Source organism: Copadichromis virginalis, linkage group LG2, assembly GCF_057382275.1.
Source record: "Copadichromis virginalis isolate Kocher_CV1m ecotype Utaka linkage group LG2, C_Virginalis_male_GT1.1, whole genome shotgun sequence".
NCBI lineage: Eukaryota > Metazoa > Chordata > Actinopteri > Cichliformes > Cichlidae > Copadichromis > Copadichromis virginalis.
Genome location: NC_140619.1, coordinates 4,381,152 through 4,398,330, shown reverse-complemented (window position 1 = coordinate 4,398,330; position 17,179 = coordinate 4,381,152). Strand labels below are relative to the sequence as shown.

General features: G+C 39.3%; 1 protein-coding gene across 6 annotated transcripts in view; it reads left to right on the top strand.

The window, feature by feature from the left end:
* The window catches only part of fam13b (family with sequence similarity 13 member B), an 80,675-nt gene that overhangs the window by 30,943 nt on the left and 32,553 nt on the right, over positions 1–17,179 (top strand). For all 6 annotated transcript variants that reach the window (XM_085468790.1, XM_085468807.1, XM_085468799.1 and 3 more), the window contains exon 7: positions 9,575–9,699. In XM_085468790.1, the coding sequence (XP_085324916.1) occupies positions 9,575–9,699 (125 nt within the window). The remainder of the gene's footprint in view (positions 1–9,574; positions 9,700–17,179) is intronic.

The following is a 17,179-nucleotide window of genomic DNA, read 5'->3' as shown; positions in this document are numbered from 1 at the left end:
TGCTGCTCTGTTGTGACTCATAGCTTTTAGACAGACAGCGATACTGCAGTACCAATATTACAAACATAAAAAGTGTGCACACTGTCCCATCGGAATAATAATATCTGTGATGCACAGTGCCTTGCGTACTGGGGCCACAGTTGATATTTCTGCAGATTAAATGAGGCTTGTAGGCTTGAAGTTAATTTGACTGCTGAACCTCAGACCTTTTCCTCTTGAGCTCTTTTCTTGTTACATAATTGTTCTGTTTCATGTCTCAATAAGACCTCAGATCCCTTTGTACATCCCCTGTGCCCGAAGTGGACATAAGTTAAGGCTTCAGCAACAGATGTTTTATAATGCATTTGTTAGGCAGCTTGTGAGAAGACTTAGTATGTGGGTAGTTGTTTCTGTTATTACTTTTCTGCTCCCTGCTGCGTTGCTGTATGACCCTTTAATTGCACCAGGTGTCATTTCTGTTTAATGCAGAGCTGCAACGATTCATGGAGTAATTCATATAGTTCTCTTACAAAAAATTCTCGATACAAATTCCTTTCTTTGACTGCTTTTGTGCCGTTGTCACCGTAGGAACGTGAGCGCTTTGCGACTTAAAGCAGACCTGCAGTACCAACAGATTTAGGAGCAGAATAAAAAGTTTAACAACATTAAGCCCACACAGTTTTAAACAAAAACCCTGATGACACAACAGCAGCAGCAGTGATGATGATGCTGGCACAGTTTAACGTGTAGTGCGGACGCTGTTTACACACCGCGAAAAGAAAAGAGGAGGAGCCATTACCGAGACTTGCATCCAAAACAGCAGCGCTGTTCCTGTGATCACCATTTAAACCTTTACTGGAAAAATGCTGGCAGAGTCCAACAAACGCTGACATGAGGAAAATTGAACTCTGAAGCTGCTCCATCCACCACTGTTTGTTTTAAGACAGCAAAAAAATCTTCACTAACGTATATTAAAATGTGCAGATGAACTGTTGACTATCAAAATCGTCACTACTCGATCCGTACCGGAAACCCGATCGGTACCCCGCATGCGCGAAAGGTGTCTACTTCCGGTCGTAGCATTTTACGATAGTTATGGGTCAGAGTATCTGTTAAGATGTTAAGAATAATAAGTATATCTTAAAATGTTTGCAATGATGAAGCATTTCAGAACAATGTAGACAAAAACGAAAAGTAAAAAGATAGTTACGGATCGGGACCTGCTGACCGAGCGAATGAACCCTATTGTAAACTGAATTGGCGTCATTACAAACGTGTGTTAAATTTGATTTAGTGATAGTCGAGTGTGTTTATGCTTGTCTGTGTGGAGAGGATTGACTGGAATAGTGATGATGATGATGTCCGCTATCACTGTCAGTTGTCAGTAAACACTTAATCCGGCTGATGAATCTTCACGTGACACATTGCTAAGTCAATATTATTAAGTCTGTAATTAGGCGCCATTCTTCGTATTTTACGGCGCTGTTGTTCAATCGGGGGACGCTCTCTGTGGAGGAGAAAAGCATGAATTTGTTTGTATACGGAGGTGTCCATTGTTTAAATGTCCCGGGCAGTCGAAAAGGAGGCAGAGCTGTTGAGAAATGCTAGGAGCTAACTGGGCGCTAACCGTATCATTCAAATATATTGAATGTCGCAATCCGGTTGTTCAGTCTGACGTCACTAGCCGTGTCTGGACCTAAACTCCGCTGCAGGTCCATATATCAAACGATCACTATGGCATTACTGAGAGTTGAAAAACTGTCTAAAGTCTTCCATCTTTAATAAAATGATCAGCGTTCTGCTCTACCAGGTGTAATGAAGACAGAAAACTAAACAGCAGGGACGTTTGTAGGGTTACTGAAGTTTGGCTAGCTGGTATATAATGATGTGCTGCGTGACCGCTAGTGACACAGCTATGTTAGCATAATATAAACAAGCTAACTTTTTTTCCACTCGATAAAAGTTAACGTGAGTGTTCTCGGTGGTCAGAAACAAATGTAATCGCATGGCAGGATGCTGTAAAAGGACCAAACTTCAGCCAGGAGAACAACTGAGATAATCCACCCACAATACGAGGTTAGTCATTCATATACTGCTGCATGGGCTGGGCTGTAGCTACATCCTAAGGTTTTAAAAACTGAGCTTAAATAAATGATTATTGGTAATAAAAGCCGAGGGAGGTCAACAGGGATCACTGACTGTTTTAGGAGCTTTTTGAGATCAAATAGAAGAAAATACAAAACATTAAACATGTTAACAACACAAAAGCCATATTAAACATGTTAACAACACAAAAGCCATATTAAACGCAGACTACTTTTTTTTCTTTTTTTCTTTTTTTAAATATTAAACTTTATTAAGAAACAATATACAGAACATGTATACAATCAGAACAAAATTAACATATGCCAGGGGGTGTAATACAAAGAATTACAAACATTCAAATAATTTGTAATTACTACAAATAGTAATAGTTTTCATAGCCTTTTTGTTAAGTGATCCACTAATCAATTTTATGTAACATAAAACATCATTATAGTAATGTTTAAAATTAGGTTTTTTGTTACTGTATTTGCATTTGTGAAAATAAAATTTAGCTAAGATAACTAACAAGTTTATTATAAAGTAAACATCTTCTTTTTTTGCCTTTGAAAGAAACAAAATACAGCATTTTCCCATTTCACAGTAAAGTCTTTATAGAGATGTCCAGCAATGAATCTACTGAAGTCTTTCCAAAATGTTCTAGCGTATGAACAGATCCAGAAGAGGTGTTGCACAGTCTCAGGATGGCTTCCACAAAATCCACAGTTCACATTTATGTCCCTTTTGAACTTTGTCATGTAATGATTAGCAGGATAAAATTTATGCAGCATTTTAAATGAGACTTCCTTCACTTTATTCGTTACCAGATACTTGTTAGGAATTGTCCATACTCTTTTCCAGTTAATGTCACTGACAAAGAAATTCCAATAAGAGACCACATGTGGGATATAAACGCAGACTACTTTAGGCCCGGAAGTAGGATTCGTCGTGTCATCACTGAACAACTGGATGTTGACAAAGAGAGGAAGTGACGTAAGATTTGCGCATGCGGGGTACCGATCGGGTTTCCAGTACGGATCGGGTAGTGACACCAACAGTTTCCAACAATGGCGGCAGCTAGTTAGTTTTAATATTACTCTTATTCTTCTTTCTGGGTCACAAAATAAACGTTTAACATATTTTCAGGCGAGAATGTAGCTGTGTAAACCTCAAACTTTTGCACAGTTTATCAAGACACCACATATTTTCAAAAGCGCTCTGTCGTTTTCGGAGACGTCTGTTACCCACTAGCTCGATAGCTAGCCGGGGGCAAGGTCACTAGAGCCGTGAGAACACCGGACTCCCGGCAAATCGTTTTCAAATCCACCGCCGTCTTTTGCTACTCAGGTTAAACATATATAAGTCACTTAGATAACTTAAAAATATTATTGTTTGGCTTTTTTTTTTTTTTGTATTTTATTTGTTCCTGAGTAAATCTGTTTGGCTGAGATTAAAGTTATAGTTTTTACACAGCTGAATAAACTTCAAGCAGACAGCTGATTATCAGAAGTGTGAGATGCTGGAGAATATACTCCGGTGTCCCGTTATATTTTAGATAGCAAGGAGTTTATTAAACTTCACCGAAACAATCTGCAAATTTCATTAAAATTGAATAAACTATCATCTTGTCTTTATTTTTAGCTAGCACAGACCTGAAACACTTAAAGCTATAAGCTAATGATCGTTATATAAGAGCAGATGCTGCTGGTGCAATAAGCTGTACGTTTTACGTCCAATGGATGATGATCTGATTAGTCGACTAATCGCAAAAATAATCGGTGACTAGTCGACTATCAAAATAATCGTTTGTGGCAGCCCTAGCTGAAAGCAGCCGTCCTGTTTTACATTGGAGCAATACCTGTAGCAAACAGGGGTGAGTCTAAAGGGGGGTGTTGGGTGTACTAGACCATATATTATCACAAGTATTTCTTATCTGATTACTCGATTAATTGATGCATTAATCAATAGATTATCCATCAATGGCTGCACCTCCCTGAACCTGTTTCTTCCTGTTAAAAAGGGAGTTTCTCCTTCCCACTGTCGCCAAAGTGCTTGCTCATAGGGGGTCATATGATTGTTGGGTTTTTCTCTGTATGTATTATTGTAGGGTCTACCTTACAATATAAAGCTCTTTGTGGTGACTGTTGTTGTGATTTAGTGCTGTATAAGTAAAATGGAATGGAAGAGATTACTCTATTACTAAAATAATCAATAGCTGCATTGTAGTGCAGCTGCAATGTGTATACATGCAGTTGAGTGAATGAAAGGTTATAATTTTAAAACCTAGGAAAATCTAGGATTATGTGTTCCATGCATGAAAGACTTGTCTGTCTACTTAATTACTGTCTTAATGAAAGCACAGGTGTGGTCAGAACTGTGAACAGTAACTCCAACTGGGTGGATGTAGTAAATTCATAAATATCAAGGTGTTCAGCAGCAGTGAACAGCCTGCTTAGGATGGAGGACACACACTTGCTTGGACCTCTGACACGAGTGATAAATTATTGAGTGGTAGCCTATTTAAGTTTGAATGTGGAGTTATTTAAGGAGGATCTGTTGGCCTAGTTGGACAGTAGAGGAGATGTATAATAGCTGTGGAGAGATATATAGTATGAACACACAAAGATCTACGGATTTTTCAATAACGTCTTATGAATACACAGCTACATTCTTGATTTATTTACTTTGACTAAGATCTAGATCACACTGCCCACTCACTGCAGGAACATTAGGCCAGAGGGCTGTTCTCCAGTGGTACTGCTGGAAGTAAACAGTGCAGTCTTGCAAGCAAGAATGAGCAATAAAGCACTGAGAGGAGATTCAGTTGAACAGTTTGGACCTTTACACTTCCAGCACCTTAAAAAAAGTCCACTTCACAGTTCAGCTTCCACTCTGCAGTAGATAAATCTGAAAATGAGAAAGAACTGCTTCTCGTCTTTGTTCTCTTTAGTCTCATACCGCTCTGAACGTACAAATGACCCCTTGGAAACCGCAAATGTAGGCCACAGTTTGAGATCGGTAATGCCCATCCCAATCAGTTGTTCTGTGATTGTTCTGTGTTCTTGGCCCACAGACAGTTTGACAGCCAAGCTAGTGATGTCAGTGCAGCTTGTTCCTTGTTCTCCATCCTGAAACTCTGGATTAGACTGCTAAATAAGGGCCAATGTCGTGACCTTTTGTTCTAGAGTGTTCTCTCCCATCGTTTCACCCACTCGACCACACACACACCACACAGAGGCGCACTTGTCTATCATCACTGGGACTTGATGTCTAAAAGCACTGCATCTTCTGTTTTTAAACATTAATTTGATAAGTTAGCCCGATTAAAGATTTCCACAGCCCTAAATGGGGGTGGGGCGGGGGGTTATAACTGTTTAACCAATCCAATGAATGACCAAGCAAGGTCATCTTGACAGGGGGATTTAACCTCTCTTATCCTCTAATATTGTTACAACCCCTCAAATGCTTTCTGATAACTTACTCAGCACATTGTTGACCATATTCATAACTCCATTTATACCATTTGAATGAACACATCTAGCCCAGGGGGAAGTTATACAATCAAGATTCATTGTTCATGATGTCAACCGCTAATGTGGATACACAGGGGCTTTTGTATTTAAAGCTTATCCACACCAATTTTTCCATGTCACTGACCAGCAGCCTGGATAGAATATGCTTCTGTTAAATCTTTAATCCCAGTTCATGTTCATTGAATTCAATATTAATTTTTCGTGCAGAGAATTTTTCATGAGTTTTGCATAATTTTAATGTTTAACCCGTCTTTCTGTGATTTCCTGCTGTGTGTGTTTGTATCTGTTTGTGGCAATCACATAATCTGAAATTATTTTACACTCAAAATATTCTGATTTGGATTATAACATCAGGAAGGTGTTTACTAAATGACAGTTTCTATATTTATTGTTTCAGCTCTCTGGTTGATAATTATGTGTATGTGCGGGTCAGCGGAGAACGTTTTAATGAAAAGCAGCTGAAAGAAGCAAGCCTGGAAAGTTGGGTTCTTATATATAAATGTCTAAGATAAGAGATGAATTTTCTGCATGCATATATAAACATCCAAAACTGGAGTTTTAATAAATCAAAACAATACTTCCCGATGGTAGTAGGGCTGGGCGATATGACCCAAAATTCATATCTCGATATTTTTTAGCTGGATGGCGATATAAGATATATATCTCGATATTTTTTTTTAAGCCATAAAGTAAGAACAAAAAGAGAGGTCTTAGTCAAAGCTGTGTCCCAGATGTCACACAGGCACTTTTATTAACATACAGCACAGATGTACATGAAAAATTACTCAAAATTAAATTATGAGCATTCATTAAATAATCATGCTCCATAAATAAAAGAAAACAAGGTTGTTTTTGTGCTAAACAAAGAGCTCACAATTGTGCAGTCAAAATATAAACTAAAAGACGCTGAGCGTAATAACAAAGACAGATTTCACAGCTGCTCTGTTCCCAAGTTTTGCTGTGTGACTGACAGCCTGGAGTTTGAAATCCGCTTCATAACCACGTCTCTTACAGGTGCCATTTATGGTCCTTATACACACACAATACGGTAATATTACGTTGATGCACAGTACGTATCACTCCGCGAAGCTCCTCGGTAGCCGTAATGCGCCGACAACCTATCAAGCGGTGCAGCTCCGTAGCTTACCAAAGTCGTACTCAAACATTTTGACAGATTGCTGAGCGCCGTGTACCACATAAAATCGGTTCGCGGCCACCAAGCACAACCAGGATTCATACATAAGGCGCGCTATCAACTTTTGAGAGAATGAAAGGATTTTAGGGTTAGCGCTGTTAGCTCGTTAGCGCGGTTAGCTCGTTAGCACGTTGACGCTGTCCAGCCCCATGCATGGGGCGATGCGCAGTAACTCGTTAACGGAGATTTGCCGTGTCCGTCTTGTCGCTGCCTGCACGTGAAGCGATGGGGGAGGAGGGGGAGTTGTCTTCAGTGAAGGCGAGGCGGAGTAACGTTGCGTAGAGACAAAAGTGGACGAAAGAGAGGCAAACTTGTGGCTCCACAACTATAATTATAACGTAACATAGACTATATCGATATAAAGGATATTGTCACATCTTATATCTCGTATAAAAATATATCGATATGTTTTAAAAACTCGATATATCGCCCAGCTCTAGATGGTAGCATGGTTTCCATCCATTCTCTTCCACGTATCCAATTCAGGGTCGCTTCTAGAAAAGTCCAAGTATGATTGTGATGTGATGTAAAGGCAGAAATGAACAGAGTCCTCTCTTAACATCACCATGAGCTGAGCTGCTGCTTATTTTTCCAGCTCCTGTGAAACATTAGCATCACTTGTATTTTTTATGTGTTAATAGCAAAGGATGGTCAGGAGATTAATAATTGTCTGTCAGGCTTCCATATAATTTAATCAGTATTTCACACACCTACACGTAAAGATAAGCTGAGCTACGGGGTGATAATTAACTGCATGCTGGGATAAAGGATATTTTCACTTCTCAATTGAAGCTCTGTCATAAAAACTGAGACTGAAGCTGTTTAAAAGTCTACGTTCTGCACTTGGTCTCACTTAGACACACACACGCTCTCTTACTTCAGGGAATCTTGTGAGTCATCCTCCTAGGTCTGCACATGTGACGATGCAAGAATTTCCCAACAGCCAATCAGGGCTTTTTTTAACAGAGGTGTTTCCATAGTGACAGTACAGTGACAGCAGCAGATGCTGAGAAGACCAAAGGAGAGAGGCACAGGAAAGGGCAAACAGGGTGATGTTGTTTCCTCATGACAGTGAATCTGATTTAACCTTTTAGTCCACGTTCCTTTCTGGGTTTTTGTAGTTGAGGTCAAACTTGTGTCTAATGCAATGTGAGCATAAGGTGTAGCCTGAAGACATAGCTGATGATTTTACACAGGAAAAAATATCTGTTTATAAAAGTCATGTTTTACTAAATCAACAAAAGAAATCCTTGAGCTGGAGCATAAAGTACAGCTTGTTCACATGCTGTCACCTACCAGAATGATGATGAGTTATTTCTGTCAACATATTTATTCCCCCTCCCACCTTCTCTCCTACATCCATCTCCTTCCCGTCTCCCTTTCTTTCTTTTTACTGGCAGATTCATTATCACTCTTCTTCTTTCCCTTCGGCTCGCTCGCTTGACCTTTTCCTCATCGTATTCACACCTTCTTACATAATCTTAGCCTTAAAACCGGAGCTGCGGCAAAAGAAACTCAATAGTTTGTTGTCGAGTTTAGGTTGCACTAGAAACACGCAGCATCAGCTCGTCTTTTTCCATCACCCTGTTTCCTTCTCTGTAAAAGCTTTGAATATGTGGCTCGTGCAGGCCAATCAAAGGATTTTCCTGCACCTACAATAGGACATGTGCTCTCTGTGAGTCAAAGGAAAAACAAGACGGTGATTTTTCCTTCTGGTGTGTGTGTTGCGTGTTCAGTTTTTCACAGAGTTTGTGTGATATGGTTGAGTTAACATCCAGAAACCTCCGCAATTAAATAAAATGTCTTCTGGTGGTTATTTTTCTATATTAATAATCAATTTTTGACCCATTTCTGTGACCTTTCTATATTTGCAGAGTACACAGACCCACACGTATCATACATGTCAACTATGTGCTCAGTGTGTTTACAGCTGTGGATGCAGTCTGACATTTAAAAAAGGTTGAGTATCTGCCATTTAGAAGAAAAATGCATTCACTTGTTAATTTTTAATTTATTTTATATCAAACAGCAAAGCTCCACGTGCTGCATACCTTGTGGTCTGGTTTCTCCTTATTACAGTCTTGGAATGTGACTATCATGCATCGGGACATTGCTACGTCAACGAGAAAATGATACATCCTCAAGCCCGAATTTAAACCCTCGTTCCCGTCCTTCTCCCTCCTTCTCGTTTCTCTTGTCCACTCATCGCCCCCTCCATCTGTCCGTCAAAGAAATGTTTTTTCCCTCCCTCCTGAAGACTACATCTGTGCTGTCAATGTGTTACTCATTAGCGTCGTCTATATTTGGATATCTAATTGAACAAACGGTAACATCTTGGTTCTGCCTTGCAAACACAGAGTATATACAGCTTTATATGAAATGATTTTATCTCTGCAATCACTGGAAGTCCCTGAAAAATAAAAATATAGGATATGTTCACATGCTATTCTTATAACTGTAAACCTAACAGTGAAGTTGGCCGTCTTCATTGGACTCCATCGTGAGGCTGGTTAATGTCAGCGTGTATATTTCCACTCAGCATGAGATACAGATAAATAAAGTTTCACGTTACTACCCGAAATCTTTATTGCAAAATAAACATGCATCGCATTACCCTTTAAGAAACCGCTTTGATAAACATTTCTGGATTATGCTACACCCGCAGTACAGGTGGTTACCTGTGCTGTAACCTTTGTTGTTCCGTAATGTAATCCTGTTTTTAAATCTAATTGTTTTAGTGCTTGTAGTGCTCCTCATTTACATCCTTTTATATTTCTGTCTGCAGATCACAGAGCTGTTGGATGATGAGAAGTGTGAGGCAGAATGTGAAGAGCTGCCTCAGGACGGGGAGGACGGCCCTGCCTCAGATTCACCGCAACGCACGCACACCGATGACAACCCCGCAGTCAGGTGCGGTCACACATCTCTGTCTTTGTTATTAGATCACATGATGTGTCAGAGTCATATTAGGCAGAGGATATGACATGTGATAAAGGGCATGACATGTCTTGGATTAAAAACCAAGACGTTCCAGTTCTGTGTTATTTTTCGACAGCCCTTCAGGCCAACTAGCAATGTGGTCACTTTATCAGCTGCTCGTCTCAGTCTGATTAAGAGAGATTTTGTTTGGTCTGTAATGGACTCTCAGTGTAGGAACAATAGCTCATTCACTCATCGAGTTATTTCATTTTATGATGCCCTAGAAACAGTGATTTTTAAAAAGACAAATATTTTAATCCCAAGGCGCACCAAAAGACAAGCCAAACTTTCAAGGCACACCTGCATGCCTACATGTGGAAAATAGCTTCTTTCATGTGAAATATCAGTTCCTCTTTTATTTATATATTAGCAGAAATGGGCATCTTTTACAGCACATTTGTAGCATCTGGATCGTAACGCCTACAGATTAGTTACTTCTAGTTTGCTCCACACAAGAAAGCAGTCTGTTTTATGTTCTCAGTCAGACCCTTTTGATGTGTACTAACAGAGGTGGGACCAAGTCATTGTTTTGCAAGTCTCAAGTAAGTCTCAAGTCTTTATCCTCAAGTCTCAAGTCAAGTCTCAAGTAATGTCAGGCAAGTCAGAGTCGAGTCTCAAGTCACTGGTGTAAAAGTCCGAGTCAAGTCACAAGTCTGAAACTTTGAATTTCAAGTCCTTTCGAGTCTTTAAAAAAAAAAAAACGAAAAAATAATGTTGCAGTTATGCTAAATGTAAATATTAGACCATGTAATTTTAAAATCTGTGTTTTTCTCAACACATGACAAAATAGTGAAGTTAGAAAATATACACAAATTGTGAAATTGCACCTCTTTAAAATGCAGCTCAATTAAACCTAGCTCCAAGAATAATTTTCACCGACAGTTCTGAGATAAGCTGCATGTTATTCTTGGATGCACTTGTAGGACCGGCTTTAAAATCGCATGACAAAAATATCATACATAAATAAATGATATTTTTTTTAAAATATCATTTAAAAAAAAAACTGCATCACCAACGTAGCCTGGAAAACATTTGCTAGTTAGATGAAGTCAGCTATCTCATCGTAGCATATTTATATGCATATTTATAATTATACGCTTCTTGGAGTGAGTGCATACACTCATGAAGTTTAGTAACTTCAGGTCACTGCAACAAGCCCAGGTACAGTTTACCGACGGATGGGTACAGGACCTTGAAATGCACCGTGTAGAACGAAAGACCATCGTACGTATCATAAGTTTACCAGTCTCACAAATTGTCTTCATAAATACACATTCGTTAACCGTTTATTAATATAACCTTTGAGCTCAACGGTAATTAATTAGTAGTGGAAATAATTTCTGGTAGCATCACAGAAATGTAGCAGTGACAATAATACTGTATGCTGTAATCGTACTGGGCAATTAGTGATACAAAACAACAGTTTTATCCTGTGAATAAAAGTATATGTTTTTGTCAATGTACCATAATAACAGAAGCGAAACGCAATATTGTGTCAGGACAATTCACTATTTATGCACAATAAACACAATAAATAAAGGAGCATAGCGCCACAATTTCTGTTCAGCGCCAGACTTGCTTGTAACCTATATCACCAATTATGTTAACAAAAATGACGTATTAACTACAACAGCAGACTGACCTTCGTGTAAATGCTTGGAGCAGACTAACCTGTGAGCTGGAGTGTTCTGGGACGTTATAATTGGTCTTTGAATGGCTGCAATCCAGTCGCCTCTTTATTACTTCGGAAACATGGCTCGAACAATTTCTCTTCAACGACGTAATCCGATAACAACCGATCTCTTTACCCGTCGGCTTCCCGTGGCTGTCATGCGACCGGCTATTGCAGTTAATGATACAACAGCTTCTTGACATTTTTGTGTTTCTTTTTATCGCTGTATAACTGATTTTAATTGAAAGCCTGCGTGCGCTAGTACCGCTTGCCACGAGTTCCCAGAATCCTTTGCGGTTCTACCCGTGAATGACGTCACATTTTCAATCTCTATATAATATGCGTGTTAAATTTTATATTTGGGGTAAAATATCAAGTCTTTTCAAGTAAACCGGTTCAAGTCCAATTCAAGTCCCAGGTCATTGGTGTAAAAGTCCAAGTCAAGTCACAAGTCTTAGAACATTTTTTCAAGTCAAGTCTAAAGTCATAAAATTAATGACTCGAGTCTGACTCGAGTCCAAGTCATGTGACTCGAGTCCACACCTCTGTGTACTAATATAGACAATTTAGTGTTTTTGCAGTTGCAATGTATTTAGGTCAGTGTATGCTTCTGAAGTTAACTGGATGATATCTTGTTTGTGCTGTGGTCCCATTTTAGCCCACTGTGAACATATTTAACTGTGTTATAGTATAAAAGGTCAGCAATGACAGCAGGGATCAAGTTGGAGTATGAGTGTGTATATCTTTGGTATTAGCAGTTAATTTTTTGTTTGTGGTTCAATACAAAATGTTTTCCGTGACTGTGTTTATGTTTATGTGAGCTCTATTAGAGGAAGATTTAAGGTTGCAGCTATTGTACCACAGTGCACAGACTGCCAGTGAAAACAAAGGGGGGATTACATGCAGTAAATTCTTTAAATTAAACAATGCACATCAGATGGTTTTGATCCTGAAGTCACATGGGATTGATTTTAGTTGGTATTAAATCTCGGTTAGCCGTGGCTAGCCTGCAGCCATCATCCCTTTGACCTCGACTAACCTCTTGTCTGGTCTGGGGGGGATTACTGTGGTATTTGTAGACCATGGAGCATCCAGGGTACTCCGCAGAGCCATTTCAATAATGCACAGATTTAGAGATTGTTTTTTTTTTTCTTTTTTTTTTAAATTCCTAGTCCTATTTAGTCCTCTCGAGTCTGGTTATGTGAAAAAAAAAAAAATTTTGTGTTTTCAGAGTTGACATTTTCATAGGCTTGTTAAATTAAATGCATAAATGTTTAGAATTTGAGCATTAAGGATGGTACTGGTTATGATTGGATGGGTTTGTTTTTTGTTTTCTACGATTATAACCACCACGTTTTTGGAAGCAAGCTGGAAACACTTACAGTCGAGTCTATTAATTTAACCCACGTGCTTGATCCAGAGCCAGTCCTGACCTCTCTGGGGCCTTAGCAAAGTTCTGCCAAAGGATCTTCCTGACAGATCCATGAGCCATTTTAACTATTTATCATTGCCACATAATTACACCAGTGATCCCACTACAAACCTAACTCCCTAAACCATTTAAGGATAAGCACTGCTAGGTAGAACACAACGAGATGTGGACGATAAACAGTGTCGTTTCTATAGAACTACATGAAGTTTTAACATCAGATTTGGAGACTTGTCTAATTTTCTGTTAAAATACACAGAAATGTTTTTGTTGAAAATCAGGTTGGGCTGTTTTTTTTGTCCTCAAACCTTTTTTTGAGTTGAGCTTGCTGTTCCATATATGTATATGCCATATGCTTTGACAAGGCTCCAAAAAGGTAAGTTCCCATCTAGTGATTCAGCGTTAACGGTGGCTCAGTTGTTTGTCTAGACTTGACAGACAGGGAAGGCTGTCCTCTGTGGCTGTTGCTGTGCCCTCTTAATAGACTCTGACAGCCAACACACACACACACACACCTTAGATTCCAACAGCCTCTACTCATTTCAGATCTATATATATATTCCCTGGAATTTCTCTTCTGATCTCTCTTCTTACCCCATCACTACTTCCCTCCCTCTCTGCCCTTGCTTATGTTCTCTCTCCATGTGTGGAAAGTATTTTTCATGGGATCACTGAAATACCCTGGCAGCATGAGAAGCATCACCCTTAGAAAGCACGTCTATGGCTAAAGGCGGGAGGAGAGCGATGGATTAATGGAGGGAATGGAGATTCAGGCAGCTAAAAGCGCCACAGTGAGATAAGAACTGGAAAATGTCCCTACTTGTGAACGATTTATTGATTTTCAATCTAAGTGATAATGCAATACTAGACCTCAGGAGGAAAAATGTCAGCCTGACAGTAGATTTTAAAAAGATTAGCAAACGTTTGTCTTCAATTTTACCTTTGAAGACAAGTTGGCCTCAATTTTTTACTTTTTAGAGCGTCGTACCAGTCTAGCGTGACTGACCTGTGTAGCTCTTCGTGAAGCAGATTACATCTGTGTACATAAAAATCACGCGTGAGATTATTTTGTGTGACTGTGGAAATGATTCGTATATCTCACTGGGACACCATACCAGGCTGGAGAGCCTTGTTCTGTCCATTTGTGCCAACAATTTTCATGTGCACGCACACATATATGTCTGACCTCGTCCCTTCTGGGTCACCTACACTGGCTTTGACCAAACTGTCAATGGTCACAACAATTTGGATATTAATAATCATGAAACTGATCTGTGTTGGTCTGGTCCTAGTTTTGGGCAATGTGCAAAGGAACTGTTTATATGTTTGGGAAACCTGCAGTGAGCTGAGACTGAAGAAGTCACTTGGATGAGTGATGAACTGTTTCTCCAACTGAAAACCCATCGTTCAGATGAACAGAATCAGCTTTTGGGGATTTCCTTACCTGGATGATTGAGCATGCATCGAGACAAACAGTCACTTACTTTTTTACCTGTGTGAATTGGATGTTGAAAGCTTGGTTGTGTATTCTGTATCGTTTTATGCCATATTGCACTGGTCCAAAATGATCTCCAAACTGACCGCTGGAGTCCTTATCAGGTGTAATTCATAGCCACTGTTTTGGATTAACAGGCACAAATTGTACCACAGTCCCCTTACAATTCTTCCCTCGAGTTTGCACAGTGTAAAAGGGCCTTTAAACTCTCTGCACATGAGGAACAGAAAGAGACAGAAACCATGGTTAGTTTTATATCCTCATCCAGAGCTGAAAGCTTGTGATAGCACGATCTATCACAAATGCTGAAAGAATCACATCATGTATAAAAAGGAGAGAAAATGTCCCAATTCAAACCACCCTGTCTTGTTTTTCAAAAGCGAAAAAAATAATTGCGGATTTTTGTGTTCAAATCCAACACATAATTAGCTCTGCTTCCCAGGGCTTTGCTGCTTCCTGGTACAAATTGATAAGGTAAACCTGTTCTGGGCTGTCTCTGCTCTGCAGTCTGCTTCCAGAAATTTTATAAATAACAACCCTTCAGTAAGTATTGACATGTGTTGATGCTGTTCTCCGTTAGGTTTTCCTTACTTGCACCCTGCCCATGCTTAAGGTAACCATTACTCGAATATGTTGGCTATAAGATCTCTGCGTGACCTGTACATGGACTGTATATGGATAGGTCATGTTTGCTTTATTTTCAAAAGCTGACACCAAAAGAAAAAAGGTAGATATGCACACAGACCAAGTTGTTTTTAGATTCTTTTCTTTCTTTAGCATTTTTAAATTGTGATGTATGTTTCTATAGCAAAAGGAGTGTAATGCACACAGGAAGTGAGGGATCAGTACATAATCAAAACATTTAAAAGGATACACAGAACTAGTCAACACTGTCATAGTGTGTTTTCTTCAGCACGAGAGGATTACTCTAACAAAGAGGTCTGGAACATGGAGGGGGCTGGATCAGCAGGTCAAGGCAGTGGGAAAGTAATAGGAGACATAAAAAAAATGTACAACGCAATCAAATAGAGCTAAACAAAACTGTCATTGCAGTTAATTTAATCTCAGAAAGCTGTTGCACAGCTGTCGTCAGCTCCACTCTCCATGCATCTATATCACTGTGACACTCATGGAACAGAGATTAGAGTGAGCTGGAAACGATAACACAAGCCTTCAGCTTGAAACACCTAAAGGAGAAAACACACAGCCACAGCAGCACTGCAACATGGCATATGATGTGCATCAAGTGACACGAACAACGGCCAAGTGTGACTCGGACCACGTTAAATAACCTGTCTGTGAGGGACAACAAAATCCCATGTGCATCCACCATTTGAACTTTGATTTCTTAGTTGTAGAGCCAGTCTGCAGAGCCACACCTTACCAAGTTTATAAGTGTAGGTGAAGGGTTATTGCAGTTGTGTGAAATGTCACGCACATCATTGTGTGACTAGTCACAGCAGGGTTTCTAATTATACATAGAAAACATTAGAAGCTGCTGTTTTGACACATGCCATTCAGCAGCAGTGTGTTTCTGGCTTTAATTATATGTTTCTATATCACTGCATTAAGTTGATGGGACTGGTTTCTTATGGCTTGGTGAATTGTTGTCAGTACAACCCAGTGAACCCATTAATAATGTTCAAACAGGTCTCCTGGTCCTTTCGCCCTTTGTTTCTAGACTGTGGCCTTGGCAGTAGCTTCGGGCACAGTGTGTAAAATGATATACCAGCTGACCCAGATTGTACCGCTCATTGACGTGCTATCAGTGCTCATCCACAGTTCGGGGACAGCTGTTCTATCTTTCCAAAGAGTGCTCACGTTTCTAAATCACAATAGATAAAACAGTTATTCTGATTGGCTCTGAAGCCTCTTTGTCAACATGCTGCCCCTGTTGTGTCTGTATCTTATAAATAGAAGATAAAGTTTTAGTTTAGGCGTCACCAAAGTCAGCGGTAATACCAGGCAGGCTGAAAGTCAAAGTAGTGTTAATGATTCATGAAGAACGCTTCATAACATTTACACATTCTCCTCGTCTGTTTCTTCCCTTGAGAGATTCCTGGAACGTTGTGTGTAGACAGGTGTATCCCACATGGAAATAACAGAATCTAAAGTTGGGTCCTTTAGGAAGTTTGGAACTAGCAGGATTTGTACACCACTGAGCGGATTTGGTGTATTGCACATTTCTTATCTATGATGGTCATGAAAAAGTTTTTTAAATTTTTGTAGTCTGTCAATAATCTGCAAGTCCATGGTCTTCAAATTGACGGCGGTTAGAGTTATATATAATAATACCCAGTCGTCAAGTTTAAAGTGAAGTTTTTAAAGAATTTATCCAAACTGTAATCATTGAAGTTGTGCTAACTAATTGAAGGATCAGTTGAATCATAAGCACAGAACACAAAGTGTCAATACAGATCTAATATGTCGAAACTTCCTTTTAAAAAATCATACAGAAAACAAAAATTTGGATCAAACTTCTCCTAGTTGCTGTATGTGAGGGTTAAATTTTGCTTGTGCAACTGTAAAATCATCAACTTTTAACTTTCACTGTTCTTTATGGAAACTTCCAGAAGCTTCACCTTACAGTTTGTCCAGAACAGAAGAACAGAGGCACACTGTCTGATATAAACACACTGTGTTCATAGTCACACTGAAGCTCCCAAATGGAAAATGCTTATTTTTTAAGTGTAGTTACTTTTGTAGGTACGTTTTGCTTAAACAGACAAAATCAGTATTTGGTTTTCTTTTTTGTAAAATATGTACCTAGTCTTGTATTTAGTATTTAGTATTGCCTTTTACCCAGCAGCTGTTT